Source organism: Mustela nigripes, chromosome 1 (assembly GCF_022355385.1).
Source record: "Mustela nigripes isolate SB6536 chromosome 1, MUSNIG.SB6536, whole genome shotgun sequence".
Classification (NCBI taxonomy): domain Eukaryota; kingdom Metazoa; phylum Chordata; class Mammalia; order Carnivora; family Mustelidae; genus Mustela; species Mustela nigripes.
In genome coordinates, this window is record NC_081557.1 from 203636630 (window position 1) to 203654281 (window position 17652).

Consider the following 17652-nt stretch of genomic DNA (forward strand, 5'->3'; position numbering starts at 1 on the left):
ATGAGCCCCAAATCCAGTGACTAGCATCGTTGTAAGAAGAGGGAAATCAGGGCACAGATGCAGAGACACAAGGAAGAAGTCCATGTAACCTCAGAGGCAGAGTTTAGTGATACATCTATGAGCTATGGATACTGGGATGGTTGAAACTACCCAAAGCAGGGGAGAAACACGGCATGGACTCTCCCTCTGGTCCCCAAGAAGGGGCCGACCTCCCAACATCTCACTTTTGGAATTCTGTCATTCCTATTGTTTTCAGCTGCAAAGTGGGTGGCAATTTGTTAAGCAGCCCCAGGACATTTGCACAGACAGGGAGCCTGCTGAGGGATGCCAAGGACAGAGGGGCCAGGTTGGCACACTCCAGGTGGCTGCCAGAATGCTGGGGACCAGGTGGGGAGGAGCGCACCTGAGGTGGTCAGATGGAGTCTGGCTGGAAAAGTGGGGAAAGGTCCAGGGACTTGTGGGCTGGGGGAAGGTGCGCTGACTTCCTCTCTGCAGATCGATCTATAGATCACACAGGGATCCGTCACCACTTCAGACATGTGGTGCTGAGATATGGGGCTGAGCCTCTCCAGGTGCCAGTCTCCAGAGTGGCCTGAGAGCGATATGGAGGAACCAGCTGGAGCTGGAGAAGGGAGGCAGGGACAGGTGGGCACGAGGGTGATGGTGCCAGCAACCAGGCATGCTGCCAACCGGCGTCCTGCGCTGGCCAGAAAGCCTGGTTCTCCTGTGCTCCCTGGACAGGCCCTCAGGGTGGGACGGGAATGAGGAGGAGCTCCTCCCTCCACCCTCTGCCCCACCCCATGCTCCCAGCTCTGACCCCCCCACAGTTAATGTCACTTGGGAACAGGCATCATTAGAGCACCATGATGGTGGGTGGACTTGAGAGTTTCCCGAAGGGGGATGGATGCTGGGGGGCAGTACTCTTTAGGTCCTGCCTTGGGCTATTCCGTCCCCTCCTGTGCACCCCCAGAACCCCACATGGCCAGCTGGCATGACGGCTGGGCCACCAGGCTGGACAGGTGGGGGCATCCTGGGCAGAGCAGACAGCATGGGCTCTCTGCAGAGCCCATGAGGTCTCAGCAGCCTCCAACAAGGGTCTGCCTTTGAGAGTAAGCACCTGAGGGCTTGTGGAGAATGGGGATCTGCCGGGCAGAGGGGTCTGCATGAGCCAGGGACAGTGGAATCCTGACCTGTGGCAGGCGCTATGTGGGCGCGGTGGCCCAGTGGGGCCTGAGTGCATAGAAGCTTAGACCCCAGGGCCATCGTGGCAGCCGTAGGCAAGGACTGGCAGGCAGGTGAGTCCTAAGTAGGAGAAGGGAATGGTCAGCACAGGGCTGGCAATAGAGGCACTGGACAGTTGTTCAGTCCAACAGTTCAGGGGTAAGGCAGGGCAGGGAGAGGCCCAGCAGAGCACCCAGCCCAGGCCCCCCAGCCAGGGAGAGAGGTGCTGGGGAGGGTAGTTAGGGGAAGGGGAGGGGGCTCGTGCAGGAAGGTAGGGGGGAAAGCAGGGGCCAGGGGCCTGAAATCACCAGCCATGGCCTTGCCCGGGAGGCAGCAGGTGCCAGAGGCCACATCCCAGAATGCCGTTCTCATTCTTCTGGTCAGTAGCTTCACAGGAGGCCTGGGCTCAGGAAATCATTTTTGTTTGAGTTTCAGTGCCTCGTTTATTGACATCAAATATCCAAAATCCAAAAGATCCAAAATTGTGTCCATTGGTGAGGGAGGATTCTCCCTCCCCCACCAGCCCTCCTGGGAGATAAGCAGAGACCAGTATCCTGTAGTTCCTTCCAGAGACGTGAAGGACTCTCTCACAGAGACTCTATGGGTGTCAAAAATTACATCTACATGGTATCTTTTACATATAAAAGCAATATCACTTTTGTATAAAATTTTCAGACAGTTTTAGCCATTGGTAGCCCCTGGTCGCACAGTCCTGCACTTGGCCATTGGCCCTGAAGCTTCCCTGGGAGCTTGTTCCGTGTCTGTGGATGCAAGAACATCCTCCTACTGGCTGTGACCATCACGCAGCCATCTCTACCTGATGGGCTTGGAGGTCCTTTCTGGTATTTGAGGGTGAGAAGCACCACGGAGCTGATGGGTGTGCCTGGGCCTCTGCAGCTGGGGTCATGTCCCAGAAGAGGCAGCTTCTCCATGAGAGAGAGAGGGCCCTGGTGAGCTCTCTAGACACAGCCAGCTGACCGTGTCCTCGGCAGTCAGGGAGTGTCTGTTCCCCTCCAGTCTGGCTTACACACTGCGCTGGCAGCTGGTTTCATCGTTGCCAAATAGGTGCGAAAGGGCGTTTGGGGTAGTTCTAATCAACATTTCTCTTATTTTAGTTTTGAAACAGTATGTGTTTCTGCGACTGAACTATCTACTTGAACATGTATCTTTTGGGAAACAGTGTTTGACTATGAGACAATCCCAGAAAGCAATGACTTGAAGAAATTAGAGGTATTTTTGCTCACGTAGGAAGCAGTCTGCAGACAGGCAGTCTAGGGTGGGTTCAGCGGCCCTGGTACCATTAGGAATGCATTCTCCTTCCTCTCTGCTTGGCGCTCCTTAGAATGTACCTCTATCTTGCGGTCACAAAACAGCTGCCCTGCCTCCAACATTGCATCCATATTCCAGGTAAGAAGAGGAGAGAGGCAAACAGCACAAGGCAGGTGCCAGGTGAATCTGCCTAACTTTCTAAGAGCCTTCTTGGAGGCTACACCAGGCAATCTGCCATTAAATCTCATTGATTAAAGCCCTTTTTTACATGGCTCCATCAGCAGGGGGCTGGAAAAAATTCGGGCTGAGCACACCATCCACGATGAGATAGCATTCTTCTATTGGACAGCAGAAGGGGAGAAAGGGTTGTGCCGACATCTGGCAGCCCCAACGTTCTCTCTCTGCTCTTCTCCCTGGCTTCATTCTTGGCATCACTGATGACCAGGGCTCCTAGGTATTTTGCCACATGCTGAAATCCGCACCCAGGCCCCTTTCCTGCCCTGGACCCTGGTCTTGCCCTGCCCTATCTCTGCGGTACCAGCAGGCAAGCCGGTCTGGGAACTCCTGCAGGAGGCAGCTGGTGATGGTGGAACATGGGCAGGCTTGCAGGCCTCTGGGTCTTCTGCCCCGCAGGCCTGGTCCTCTCCCAGGACTTTCCATGAAACTCTTATCCAAGGGCTGGCTAACCTCCCTGGGGGCCACCCGGGAGCTGTGTACTTGGGAGTCCTGAACTGGACCGAGGCCTAAAATGGTATCACAACACTGTGTCTCCTGGATGGCCACCACCCTCTAGGTTCTGTGACCAAGGCTAGCTTGGGGTTAAGGGTAAGCTCTGGTACTGGGGCCCTCTCTGCAACTCAGCCTGGCCCTACCTCCTTTCAAGAAAAGCCTGGTCAGCCCAGCCAACCCAGCCCCAGCAACCCTCTGCCAGCCTGGCCAGAAGGAGCCTCAGCGGCCTCTGACCCATGTCACCCCACCAGGCCTCGGTCTCCCCTCTGTGACCAGCTGGGTTCCCTGGAGGCAAGGACCTGGCCCTGGACCCAGCCTAACCCCTGGACCAGGGTGTCATTTACTGCTTGGCTCTGCATCTTCCAGGACCCCTGGGCCCTGTGCAGCCCTGCCTGACCTCCTTGCCTGGGGCATGATGTCATGAGGGCTTCCAGCCACAGGCTCAAGGCTCTGACCTTATTAAAAATACAGACTCCTGCTTCCTAAATGCAGATGCAATGAATGAGAAGCAGAGTCACTGTTGTCTGAGCCTCAGAGGCAGGCATCCTGCAGAATCATCAGCCTCGCTCCAGCCCCGCTGACTCACTGCTCTCCTGCCTGCCAGCGGGGCCGCCCCGAGCTTCCTCGGGCTTTCTCAGACAATGAACACCCAGTGTGGGCACAGCCCAGGGGTCAGGGGATTGTGCAGGGAAACTGACGCAGAAGCCTGGCTGGATGGAGACCCCGCTCTGCACCCAGTCTGTGCTCAGCAAGGTCTCTGGGTCCCTACCATAGTGCATAGAGACAGGACGTTGTGTTCCTGCTCTTGTGAGCACAGGGTGACATTCTCGCAGGGACGGGCGATCAACTGCCAGTATGCGCAGGGGCAAGATTGCTGGCTGACGTCTGACTGTGGTGGGGTCCAGAACACCTCCCAGGTCATGTAGTACCTGAGCACTCCTGCTGGGAATGAAGGAGCAAGTGCGCAAGGAGGAGCATTGCAGGCAGAGGGAACAGGTGCAGAGGCCCTGAGAGGACATCCTACATGCCGGAGAAGCAGAGGGAGGCCAGTATGGCTGGAGTGGGGCCAGGGTTGGGTACGGACTCAGAAGAAGCCTCACTGGCTACAATAAGGACTCCTTCTGGAAGGTTTAAAGAGGGACAGACATGATGTCACTTCCATTTTAAAAGAATTGCTTGATGGCCAGGTTGGAAATAGAGGACAAGCAAGAGGAGAAGCCAAAAAGCAGCTTGGCTCCTTTAGCCGCCCCTGAGGCCCTGGGGTGGGAGCAGAAGGATCTATCAGGGGTTTCTTCTGAACAGCTGAGAGTGTTTGGTTGGAAAGCCTGGGAAGGGGTAGGTTTGGGCAAAGCCCAGGAGACCAGCCTCCTACGTGGCCACAGACAGATAAGTGAGGGGAGGACAAGGAGCAGACAGAGCTTTCTGGAGTCCAGGGAGGGCTGGCTGGGTGAGGAGCCCCACGGGCTGCATGCAGACAGTGAAGAAACTGGGCGGGAGCGATGGGCCCTGAGACAAGGAGCCTGCAACGGAGCCCGTGAGCCAGGCTGCCGGCAGGAACTATGAGTGTGAGAACATTGCTGCCAGGGGCCTTTCCAGGCACTGAGAGGGGCCAGGGATTTAGTACAGTGGTGCTCAAGCTTAGAGCTCCAGTCTGGAGGGGCCTGGGGCTGCGTCACCTCCAGTGGGGCAGAAAGAGACACGTCGTCTCCCTTGCCGTGCTGTCCCTCCTGTAAGGGCAGGAACAAACCTGGGCGCAGAGCCCCCTGAAAAACACTGTCCCTGGGCTTCCAGCCCCCCTGGTACCAGTGGGAATGACACCGTCTGCCAAAACAACAACCAGATGTCCCACGCACACCCGTGGGGGACACAGACTCTCCAACGTCCTGTGGCTTGTCCAGGAGTCCTCAGGCTGTCTCATTTCTGTTTTCTTAGTATGAAAACAGGAAGAAACCATGAAGGAAAAGATAGATTTGACCCCCCCCCCCGCAAAAAAAGAGAAACCTCTGTGTGCTCTGTGTGCCAAAAAATACTTTATATAAAGTTAAAGGAGAAATTACAAACTCAGAAAAATAACTATCGTAATAGTGCGCACATTTTTTTGCCTCACTATATAAAGAGCTCATGGGACGCCTGGGTGGCTCAGTCGTTAAGCATCTGCCTTCGGCTCAGGTCCTGGGATCGAGTCCTGCATCAGGTTCCCTGCTCAACAAAGAGCCTGCTTCTCCCTCTACCCCTCCCCCTGCTCGTTCCCCCCCCAAATAAAATCCTTTAAAAAATAAAATAGCGGGGCGCCTGGGTGGTTCAGTGGGTTAAAGCCTCTGCCTTCAGCTCAGGTCATGGTCCCAGAGTCCTGGGATAGAGCCCCGCATCAAGCTTTCTGCTCAGCGGGGAGCCTGCTTCCTCCTCTCTCTCTGCCTGCCTCTCTGCCTACTTGTGATCTTTGTCTGTCAAATAAATAAATAAAATCTTTAAAAATAAAGTAAAATAAAATAGCTCATAAAAATGATTAAGAAAAATATTGTCTCAATAAAAAGTTAGCCAAGAATGTAAATTGGTAATTCACAGAAGTACAAATAAATGTCCGGTAAACAGAGGAAAATTTCACTGACAAGAAAAAAATTCAAACTAAAACAACGAGATACCAAAATGTATTTAATAGATTGCCCCCCAAAAAAACTTTCTTGTTTTTTATTTAATTTTATTTATTTATCAGATAGAGATCACGAGTAGGCAGAGAGGCAGGCAGAGAGAGAGAGAGAAGCAGGCTCTCTGCTGAGCAGAGAGTCCAATGTGGAGCTGGATCCCAGGACCCTGAGATCATGACCTGAACTGAAGGCAGAGGCTTTAACCTACTGAGCCACCCAGGTACCCTGCAGGTGGCTTTGTTTTGATGTGCTTTGCACCTGTCAGGGGCTGGTCTGAACTTTTACTTCATCCTGCAGGACCAGTCTTGGGGCCGCATTCTCATCTGCGGGGCATCAGGGCATGGCAGCCTTGCCATCCCTGCCCCACGGGAGACAGCGACTCCCGCCACTGACATGTAGGCTCCTACCCTTTCCCCTTGCCCTGCACTTTTCATATACGGCCAGATACCTTTAGGCGTCCCAAGCAGCGTAGTGCTCACAAAATCTTCACATTACAATTGACATGGCAGGTTTTTTGTTTTTTGTTTTTGAAGAGTAGGTAGAGGGAGGCAGAGAGAGGGAGAAGCAGGCTCCCTGCTGAGCAGAGAGCCCAATGTGGGGCTCGATCCCAGGACCCTGGGACCATGACCTGAACCAAAGGCAGAGGCTTTAACCCACTCAGCCACCCAGGCACCCTACATAGCAGGTTTAATACAACATGTATGAATTAGTCTAAACTTCACAGCACAGGACGATACTGGATTTTTTTTTCTTCCAAAGTGGAAAAGCTTGGGACATACATACAAGGATGATACAGGATTATTTTTCTTTCTTCTAAAATGGAAAAGCTAAACATATGTTCCAGCACCGACGGAAAACATTTTGTCTTTCCATGTAAACTGTGCGAGGCCGACATCCCGGCAGGCTCAGTTAGAGCACGGGAGAGCCGGGTGACAGAAACCAGCCAGACACAGGCAGAAAGCACCAACGTTCCAAATTGAGAAGAACAAAGCAGATGATGGGGGGGAAACGCTTGAAAAGTTTTCTTCTCAAATGCCCTGAACTTTTCTTGTGTGTGGGCATCTCTTGCATTTTGGATGGTTCCCTTCCATTCCCAGAAGTGTGATTGCTGGGCTGAAGGGCACAGTTGGGGGGTGGGTATAAGGTGCCCGAAACGTGTTCCCAGACTGCTTGCAGGAAAGGCTCCTCAGCACCTGCTCCCCTCCCCCATGCCAGGCCTCTGCGGCCATGCGGGCAGTCCTGGACGTCCTTTTTCATTCTTCTTATTTTCAAAAGCTCAATTCCTTTTTTGAATAAGCGCATGCAAACACAGGTTACCAAATGTTGCAGTCTCCCCAGCGTGACCCCCTACCAGGTACATTCCGTCCCCTCTGCCCCCATTACTGGTGATTCCCGCCTGGTCTGCATACCCAACGAGTTCCCCAGAGGCTGCCTTACCATTCTCTTATTTCTCTGGGGGTTACTTTTTTAACCTTTACAAGAGCTTCTTCATCTTTCTTACTGTGGTGAGACACATGTGAGGCAGACTGTTCACCGTCTTAACCATGTTAAACACAAGGTTCATCGGCATTAAGTATCTTCACCTTCCGCAGCCATCCCCACCTGTCCCCAACAGAAACCATCCCCATGAAGCCCCAGCTGCCCATCCCCGCCCCCAGCCCCCAGCATCCTGCTTTTCTGTCTTGGGAGTCTGACTTCTCCAGGGACCTCCCATTCGTGAAATCACACATTTGTCCTTTTGGGGCATTCGTTTTAATGCATCATTTCCATGTTTATTTCTGTCTTTGCCCCCATCCTGAGGTGGGCGGACCCGCTCGGTGGGAGGCTCTGCCGGCAGCTATGGGGGCGGTACCCTGGCTGAGCTCTTCCCCTGCATGGAGGGGCTCCTGGCCCTGGCCCATGGCCCCCTCCCGCTATTTCTCTCCTAGACTCTGAGCCCCCAGAAGCAGGCATTCATTTTGGAGCTGCTGTCTGGGTGCCTCGAGTACTGGAAGCTGATGGCCGTGGTGGTGGACGCCTTCTACGTGCGGGCCGGCTGGTTGTGCCCACGGGCCGACTATAGCCTCTTCCAGGGTAGGTGTCCCTGCGGGCCAGGCCTACAGCCCTTGTGACAAGGGCCCCAGACTTGCAGCAGCAGTGATGACCTGGGGAAGTTGGAGTGCACGGACCCTCCTCAGGTTCCTGCTGTTTCCAAGGCACTCCTGCTTTCTGGCGTCTCCCATGGGCCCTCAACTCACTGGGTCCTCAGGGATGCCTGTGAGTGCACAGGCCAGGGTCCACCTGACAGACACGGACACAGACTCCAGGCCTACTGAAGAGCACAGGGCTCCTGTCCCGGGGGACAGGGCATGGGGGCTGAGGGGTGCTGGGGGGGCTGAGCTTGGTGGCCAGAGGTCAGGTCTGGAGTTGGCTCCTAGGCCCCGCCCACACCCACGACACTCCGCTCGAATCCACTGTGCATCGCTGGCCGACCTACCCGTTTGTGTAACCAACAGTCCCTCGGACGGCCCTCACCTGGCCTAGGGAGTTCAAATTCCTGTTGGTTCGAGGCTACTTGGTCTCTCAGAATTAACAAACAAAAATCCAAAATGATTTTACTTCTACCCGGGGGCCTTCAGGCATTTCTGAGAACTCATCAGAGGAGTTAATGTGTGTGGAAGTGGGGCGGACACCGCGGGACGCTCACCAGTATGACATGACCTCATTTTTGCAAACCTGTCATCCTGTCATTTTCCCCGGGCTGCCAGGTGGAGCGGCCGCCCTGACAGTGGTGGGGCCTGGGGCCTGTGTGCACCTGTCAGGCCCTGGCCTCTGGCTGACTCCCCCAAGATCCAGTGCTAGGGGGGCGGGGGGAGGACCCCCCAGGGTCGGCCCCATGCTCACCAGCCCTGTCTCCTTAGTGATCTGCTACCTGGCCATGTTCCAGCTGCAGGAGCTTGGCTTTCAGCTCTTCTGTGACATTGTGAAGGCCCAGCCCGTGGACAAAATGCACAAGGTGCGACCTCTCCACCCACCTGTGTCTCCGCCTTGTTCTTTTAAGATTTTGTTTATTTGACTTGAGAGAGAGAGCGCGCGCGCACGCGCGCACAAGCAGGGGGACAAGCAGGCAGAGGGAGAAGCAGGCAGTACTTGATCCTGGGCCCCCGAGATCACAACCTGAGCCAAAGGCCAATGCCGACACACGACTCTTATGCTGCCTGGCCTGCCCCCAGTAAGTGACCTGTCCCTAAGGCCCACTGCTTACAGTACAGTGAGCAGTGACCAGACAGAGACGTCCTATTTCCTTGTCCACATGAAGCTCTCCTTGGGGACTGCAGCATGTGGCCTCCCCTTTCAGCTGTTTTGAGGAGCCTGGCTTGAGTGGTCTGGAGTGGTCCCCTGACTAGACAAGGCCCTCCAAGCTGGAGTGTGGCTTCAGCTTGGAGGACCCCCGACAGAGAAGCCCCCCAGCAGGGTGTGGCAATCCCTTCACTGAGGGCTAGGGCCCGAGCTTCATCTCAGCAGGGCAGACAGCTCCTCCTGGGGCCATGGCCTCCCCAAGCGACAGCCAGCTAGCTCTACAAAAGCCTCCAGCTCCCCGAGATGGCCAGCCTCCCCTGAGAAGCTAAACTGTGCTGTGCCTTCTAGAACCAGAACTGTTACACTTGAGGGCCGTGGCTGGAAAGCAGCCGTTAGGAGCCCCCAGCCGCTGGAAATTCCTGCTGCAGTGGGGTCCGAGCCATCCCAGGGCACACATCCTCAATCCCTTGAGGGCAGCTCGCTCCTGGGGCCCACCACCATCACTGCCCTGGGCGAGCAGAAGCAGACTGCAGAAAACAGGGCAACTCCGTTCTTGAATTCTGGAGCCAACGGGGTGGGGGTGGGGGAGGCAGACCACTGTCCGTCTGTCCCCACCAAGAACTCTCCAGAAGTGGGGGGTGTGGGGCGCTTGGGTGGCTCAGTGGGTTAAAGCCTCTGCCTTCAGCTCAGGTCATGATCTCAGGGTCCTGGAATCAAGCCACTCACGGAGCTCTCTGCTCAGCGGGGAGCCTTCTTCCCCCCCTCTCTCTGTCTGCCTCTCTCCTTACTTGTGATCTCTCTCTCTCTATCTCTGTCAAATAAATAAATAAAATCTTTAAGCAAAAAAAAAAAAAAAAGTAGGGGGTGGGCCGTGCAGGTCTTGGGCAGCTGGCTCAAGCACAGGGTCCCCACCAGCGGGGGTGGGCCCTGCTTGGCCAGGGCATGCTACAAGATTGGGGTGGGCTGCCCCAAATGCCCAGATACCGTGTGCAGAAGCCCGTACGGTGAGGGGCAGCTCCCCAGAGTGGAGGAGGGCAGAGGTTAGACATCCATCTCTGTTATGGGGAGAGAGGGTCTGTCCTAAGGGGCTTCCTGCCTAGGTCTCCTCTCATGGTATGTTAGCTGCACCCACCCTCTGGATGCTGGCTTTCTGTGGGAGGGGACATGGGGGGGTTGGCGTCCAGGATGGGGGGGGGTTGGAGCCCAGGACCACCCCCAGTGGTTCCTGTTTCTCCCTTAGTTCCTTGGGTTCTTCTTCAACCCCTTAAACCTGTGCTCATGGATCAAGGATGAATGGAGCCTCATCTATGAGACCGCCCATGTGAGAGAGAACTGGATCGACCCCCTGATGAGGTGGGCCACGCTGGGGGCCTCCCTGCAGCCCACCCCACAAAGCCACCCTCACTGCTTGTCCCCACGTACCCTGACAGGCTTGGGCAGATGCTGGTTTCATAGGTGCAGGCCAGGACCCTCAGAAGGACCAGCATGGGGGGGGCAGGGTAAAGCTGCCCCCCATTGCTTCCCTTCTGATAGGGCCTGGGGGGGGGTGTCCACCTTGTCTTCTTGGGGCCGGAAAGACTGTTTCTGACAAGCAGACCACCTTAGGTATAGTCCAGAGGAGGCAGAAGTCCTGTGGGAAGGAAACTGGCCCTGGGGCCGTGGGGTGTCCCTGGAGCTACCCTGCCCCAGAAGAAAGGCCTCAGAGTCCTCAGTCCCAGCCGGGCTGGATTCACGGTCCATCCACAGGGCTGCCAGCAGGTGCTCGGGCTGCAGGGCCTGAGAGCTACTTCTGAGTCAGCCTGCTTCCAGGGTACCCTGCCCCCTGCCCCCAGCCCCATGCAGCCCTACCGTTCCTAGACCTGGGGAGACCCCACTCCCTGTTGGCCCTCAGACAGGCCCTTCCTTCCTCTGGGGCCATGGTCCTCAAGCTGGGGGAGGAGCTATCCAAGGCATGATGCCTGCCCTCATGGGAGCCCCACAGGCCAGGCTGGTGGTGTGGGCAATGCCCTGCCCAAATCTTGCTCCGGGACACCCCCGCCCCACCCCTGGAACCCTTCTCCAGCTGTCACCAACAGCACAGCTCCAAGAACTTTCCAGCACTCTCCAGCTTGCCCTGGCCTCTGTCCCCTGGGCCATGTGCTGGCCCAGATTAGCTCCACATCCCCACTGCTGCTCCCTTCAGATCGCTGGGCCCCCACAGTGAGGATCACTCTTGCCCCGTCCCCCCAGCTCCCCATTCACTCACTCACCAGCATGGCTTGGGAACACAGGGCTGCGGACCCTGCTTCCCCACCTGCTGTGTGACTCTGGGAGGAGCTGGTACAGTGCCAGCGTTGGAGCCATTATCACCCCACCCCGAGGTAGACTCCGGGCGCTTGGGGGCATCCTTTGGATCCCAAGGACCACGCCCTCATTGACCTGCTTTGCAAGTGGCCATAAGTGGCTGCTCCCAACTTTGCCTTCAAGATGGCAGCCAGAGGTCCAGGAGCTGATCCACCAGCTGGAGGAAGTGATGGCCAATCAGCTCCCTCTTTCAAAGACCAAGGCCAGGGTCACAGAGCCCAAGGAGTTCAACCTGACTGTCCCCAGGCCCCGCGCCATTCCGGTCCCCGAGCCAGTTCCTGTTGTGGCCAAATCAAAACCAGTAAGTGCAGGCGTTTGCTGTGGGCACAGGCTGTGAGCCAGGGGCCGGCTGGCTCTCCCCAGGGCTGAGGGCACTCTGGTCCAAATTAAGAGTGTTTGATGACCCCTCCTGCCAATCCAGAGCCTGCCCAGTAGATTCCTGGGCTCCACATACTGAGGTCTGGTCAGGGACGTGAAATGAGACTGGGGGACCATGGGGCTCAGGCTCCTCTGGACTGGGGACTTGCAGCCTGTTGCAGGATACCTCTCCCTCCCCATTACATCACACACAGTGCCGCATGAATCCCCAGATTCTCTTCTGTGCTCTCCAGGCCACAGGCCGGCAATAACATCTATCTGTGTGACCCCAGTCAGATGGGCCTGTCCCCACCCCAGCACCTTTGCACATCTGTCCCCTCTGCCTAGACCTCATCCCCTCCCTCTCTTCTCCCTCTCCCTATCTTGGTGACACTCCTGCCAGTCAGGATGCTTTGTATTGCGAATACCAGGAAAAAGCTCTATCTGGGTTAGACTGTAGAGAACTGGCTGCCTCTGGTTGGATCGGCTTTCTAGCTGTGCTTCTGTGGGTCCCCTTTATCTTTGGGCAAACGTCCATCATTGTAGTGAACCATCCGGGCCATGAGAGGACATGTAGGGCCAAGAACTCCACGACCTGCTCAAGTGGCATGCCTCCCCTTGAGCCGATCCCCTGATCAGGGTGCTGTGGTCCCTGCCCCAAGCACCTGTGGTGACTCAGCTTCCTGGAACAAATCTGGCTTCCTCACAGAGTTGAGGACTGTGTGGAGGATAAGGGGGTAGTGCTGGGGGGCCCCAGAATCCCAGCCCACTTCCACCACCCTTAGGTCACTGCAGCTTGTCTGCGCAGAGAAGCTTTCTGTAAACCCCTCACCTGGGTCAGGTCCCTCCAGTAGTTGGATGATCGTTAGACACACAGGGCAGAGGGCCAGGAGTGAGGGTCTGGAGCTCAGGGCTTTCTGGGCTGTCCCTGCCCCACCCCCCACGGACATTGCCCCCTGCAGGCTGGTGAGATTCCCTGTGACCAGACCCAATGGAGATTTCTCAGGTCCTTTCCCTTCCCTTCCCTGGGCTCCAGGACACTCACTTTCCTGGGCTCTGTGACACTCTCCTGGCCTCAACTGCCCCTCCCGGCCTCCTCCCTTGTCCCCTGGCCACCCAGTCACCTGCCTGCTCCTCCATTGTCTCCTGGGCCTGGGCTCTAGGCTCGGCCACCTTCCTTCTTGCTGCAGGCCTGACGTCCTTCCATTCCCTCCTTCCCCTCACCAGCACCCAGGGAATCCCAATCAGAGCTCAGCAGCTTCCCTTCTAGCCCTGCCCCTCCTGCACCTGTAGCCAGCTGGTCGTGGCCTGGCACCTCTATGCTCCCCTCAAGACTAGCCGCTGACCTCTGGCTCCGCTCCCACCATCCCACCAGGTCCCCAGGAGCACCTACCAGCCGCCCAAGGAGCAGCAGCTGTTGGAGATGGCCAAGAGGTTTAATCGCTGGAAGGCAGAGGCACGGAGCCTGCCCTGAGACCTGCCTTCCTAGAGCCCTCTGGGGGGTGGTCTGTACAGAGGGTTGGGGAGGGGAAGGTGGAGGGAGAGTGCCCTCGTCCCTTCTGACTGGTGTGGCCACTGGGGCCAGAGCCACATGGGGCTGTTTGCAGGAGCTGCTGCTGCAGGCGAACATTGAAGAGATGCGGTGTGCGGTGCCCCGGTCCCAGGGGAAGCCTCCGATACAGGTAACCCTCAGCCCTGCACACTCTGGGTCAGTCTTCACGGTGGCACGAGAACATTGCTCCCCATGCCCTATCAGTGAGGAGCACCGTGAACCCCTCCTTTAGCCCTTCCAGCAGTTCACAGAGGGGCAGGCTCCCCACATGGCTGGGAAAGTGCTCCCCACATGGCTGGGAAAGTGCTCCCCAGGGCTGGGAATGGGACGGTGCTCCCCGGGGCTCTGCCCTACTCCTGGCTGGGACGCTGGGACAGTGCTGCTCCCACTCCTCCCCCATCCCAGAGCCAAGCTGAGGGCAGCCTGAGGGTGCAGGTGCAGACACCCCTCCAGACCTCAGTGGGAGCATGTCCTCGGCACTCTCTGGGTGTCCCCAGATTTCCATTCTGAGTACTTACTACTTCTATAAGAATAACAAAACTCCCAGTATGTCTGTCAATAAGGGAAAAGTAAAGGGAGCAGGACAAGGAAGACTTGTTCTTGGTGGCTGCTAGGAGCTGGGCCCTCCCTGCCCTCCTCACCGTGCACCCCGACCCCCATGCCCGCTGAGCCACACAGAGGTGCTGTGGTCCCCATAAGCACCTGGGGCAGGCAGGAGAGTGGGGGTGATAGCTATATTCCCAGGGGGTGCCCTTTGACCCATGGCTCTGCACACTGGGGCTGTGGAGCCCGTCCTGGGAGGCCAGAGAGCAGCTACAGCAGGTGGAGAGCAAACTTGGGGGGCTGCCAGGAAAGGTCGTGGAAGCCAACCCCGGGGAGCAGCTGGGGGGATGGGTCCCGAGGCCTGGGGGCCAAGCTCCCCTGACTGGGAACCGCTGCCCCCAGGCCTGACAGGCCCACTCTTTCCCTGTCCTCATCTGGGAGGTCCAATACCCTAGAGAGGCTGGAGAGGGCACTGGAGGACAGAGGGGCTGCCCTGGGGGACACATGCCTGGGCGGGCTGGGAACACATGGTGGGCAGCTGGACTTGGGACAGAGAGGAGAGTGCTGGCCCTCCCGGAGTGCTGGGCCCATCACCTGCCCATGGTGCATTTAAGGGCCCATGGCAGGCACAAATACCAGGTGCTGACTTCTCCAGGCCTCTAAGAAGAAGCTGCAGCTCCAGCTCATGCCCCAAATCATGAAGACCTCAAAGCTGACCTTCTACAAGGTGAGGGGTGCTCCTGATTGGTCCAGGTGGGCACGGGCACTGTTCCCCAGTCCCTGGACACCCACCTCCTGGCCTGTTTTGTGCCCAGGGGCTCGGAGGCAAGGGCAAGTGTAGAGGGCCAGGGGGTGCTTGCTGCCCCAAGTCTCCCCTCACCGTCCTCTCTCCTGCAGCCCAGTGAGGTCCCGGTCAAGCTGAACACGGCTGCCATCCTCCGAGAAGGGTCTCTGTACCAGCAGCAGGTGGAGAAAGAGCTGCAGAGGTGGGGGCGGCCCCTCCTCACCCCCCTGCAGAGGAGGGGGCATGGCAGGGCTCTTCTGGGAGAAAATGGGGCCCAGCAGCAGTGGTGCTTTGGTGGGGTCCGCAAGCCAGCTGGTGTTGGGGTCACAGCTGTATCCAAGGAAGAGAATCCATCTCAGTGAGGGAGATGGATGGGACAGAAGGGGACTTAGCAGAAAGCTAGCCCAGCCCAAACCTCTCTCATGAGTCACCTCCTTCTCAGACCCCAACCTGATGCCCTCTCCCACCACAGACCACCAGCACAGCAGACCCCCTGTGCTTACCTCATGGGCTGGGCTGTGGGTGGGAGTTTGGGGGGTCACCCAGATGGATGAGAGGATAGACAAGTGGACAGAGGGATGGCTGACAGACAGACGGGTGGACGGGGGGTGGCCGACAGATGGACAGGTGGATGAGGGGAAGGTCAACAGTCCGGTGAGTAGACAAACAAGTGGCTGAAGTCTGGATGCACAGGACAGGGACAGGTGGACAGCGGGCGGGTCGGTGATGTGGTGGGTGCTGGGTGAAGAGTGCCCCGCACCTGTGAGGGCCACTGACCCCAGGGGTGCCCGTGGTATCCTGGTGGTAGCCAGCCCACGTCCTGACCTGGCGGGGGGGACCCAAGCCCCACCTCTTTCCCTCTTTCCCCAGGGTGGATCAGCTTGTGGACGGGGCTGGGGACTTCTCTGAGTTCCTCGAGTGGCAGAAGAAGATGCAGGCGAAGGACCGGGAAGAGGAGCTGACTGCGGGCGAGTGCCGGCGGCTGCTGGGGAAGCTGAGCCGCGAGGAGGCCATCCTGGCCCGGCAGCACGTCATGCAGGAGAACAAGCAGAAGGCCAACCAGAAGAAGGAGGAGGTGACTCAGCCTTGCGGGGGCCACGGGGGACCTGGGGCCGGCTGGCGGGCCTGTCTGACTCCCAGAAGCTGGTGGGCTGTCCAGAGCTGGGGTCCTGGCCGCTCCTGGGGTTGCACCTGCAGGCCCACCCTGGGTCATTTTTTCCCAAGCCCCATCATATGTGTGGTTTGTCCCTTCCACCGAGACACCACCAGGCTCTCTGAGTACACTGTCAGGCCAGCTCTGCTGGCCCAGACACCTCCACCCCCACCAGCAGAGTCACTTGGCCCTCACATCCACACTGAAGGAAGACCTGAAGTTCTGGCAGAAACTTCTGGAAAGCCAACACGTGGCACTTTGGCATCTGGGGTCCTCTCTCATAGGAGGGCCTCCACAATACCATGTCAGAAGCTGTAGACGTATCGATCTGGGGTCATTCTCCTGCTTGGACAGGCCGCCTCGGTGGGGGCCCCCACCTGTGTTTCCCCGATAGCCTATTCCTTACAGATGGCTTCTGAGTGGCGTGGGCTCCGTGGCCTGACTCAGCCCCCCATCCTCAGACATGTGTCTGACCTGCCGTCACCTGAACGTCTTTTTGATGAACTTGTCTGTGTCTGTTTCTGTTAGATGTCAGGGTTTGCTTCTCTTTGCTTTTTAGTTTCCTTTTTTGCAAATACGAAGTCAAAATGGTATGAACAATAGACTCAGAGAAACGTCCCTTCTTCAGCACCCATTTCCACCTACTCCCTCAGCTTATTTCCCTTAATTTCTGGACAATCTCTTGTGATCCCTTCGAAGTGAATGTGTTCCCTTGCCCACACACACTTCTTCCCCCCTTCTTCCCTTCCACACGGCATCAGTGTGGCCTCCGAGCAAGCTTCTGGGGTCAGAGGAGGGAGACCCTCAAGGTGAACCCGAGGGGATGTCGCTAAGTCAGGAAATAAGGGAACACAGGGCTTTTACTGTGTGGCCATGTCCACATTGTCCGGGCCACGTGGTCTCATCAGAGAGGCCGCATCACCAGCTGCAGGTGGTGTGCGAGGGGCTGGGCCCCCAGGACCAGTACACTGTACTGACGTCAGAGATGTGTCCTGAACCCGTGGCTGCGACATGGCATCTCGACGCAGGGCTGACATGCCTGTCATTTGTGAGGTGTGGGGCTGAGCATGTTTTCGTGTATTAACACCCATTTCTGTGACTTCTGTGAACCAGCTCTTTGTGGGTTTTGTCCATTTTCTCACAGCTTATGTGTTTAAGGTGTGTGATGGGACAGGGGCGCGGGGGGGGGGAGCGGGGGCTCAGTCAGTGAAGCGTCCGACTCTTGATTTCAGCTCAGGTCACTAATTCAGCATGGTGAGATCAAGCCCCATGTCGGGCTCTGTGGCTCAGCGCGGCGTCTGCTTCAGATTTTCTCTCCCTCCCCCCGGACTCTCTTGTCTCTTTTTTTTAAACTGGGTAATTCTATTTTTAATTTTTTGAGGAAAAATTAAAATACTGTTTTCTGTAATGGCTGCACCCATTTGCACCCCCACCGAAGGGCCCAAGGATCCCCTTTCCTCCGCATTCTCCCCAGTGCTTGCTGTCTTTTGACTGTGTTATGACAGCCGTCCTGACAGGTGAGCATGTTCACGTTCTCTGCCCATTTTTTAGTCAGGGTATTTGGCTTTTTTTTTTTTTTTTTTGTTATTGAGTTATATGAGTACCTTGTGTTCTTTTGTCCTTCCTCCCAAGCTTTGGTCTTGTGCTTGGTCCACCCTCTTGTTGCAGGGAAAGCCGGGACACACTGCTTCTTCTCCTCCCTCCCAGCTGTGTCTGTACTATCCCCGAGATGCGGTTCAGCTGGGGGCCTGGGGACCCTGCTGGGCAGGCCCATAGT

General features: G+C 57.0%; 1 protein-coding gene across 1 annotated transcript in view; it reads left to right on the top strand.

The window, feature by feature from the left end:
- CFAP99 (cilia and flagella associated protein 99) overlaps positions 1-17652 on the top strand; it is a 34415-nt gene that overhangs the window by 10515 nt on the left and 6248 nt on the right. The window contains exons 3-11 of the mRNA XM_059379648.1: positions 7793-7937; positions 8765-8859; positions 10384-10496; positions 11610-11787; positions 13219-13299; positions 13451-13525; positions 14594-14665; positions 14836-14924; positions 15593-15797. Coding sequence (XP_059235631.1) covers positions 7793-7937; positions 8765-8859; positions 10384-10496; positions 11610-11787; positions 13219-13299; positions 13451-13525; positions 14594-14665; positions 14836-14924; positions 15593-15797 — 1053 coding nt within the window. The remainder of the gene's footprint in view (positions 1-7792; positions 7938-8764; positions 8860-10383; positions 10497-11609; positions 11788-13218; positions 13300-13450; positions 13526-14593; positions 14666-14835; positions 14925-15592; positions 15798-17652) is intronic.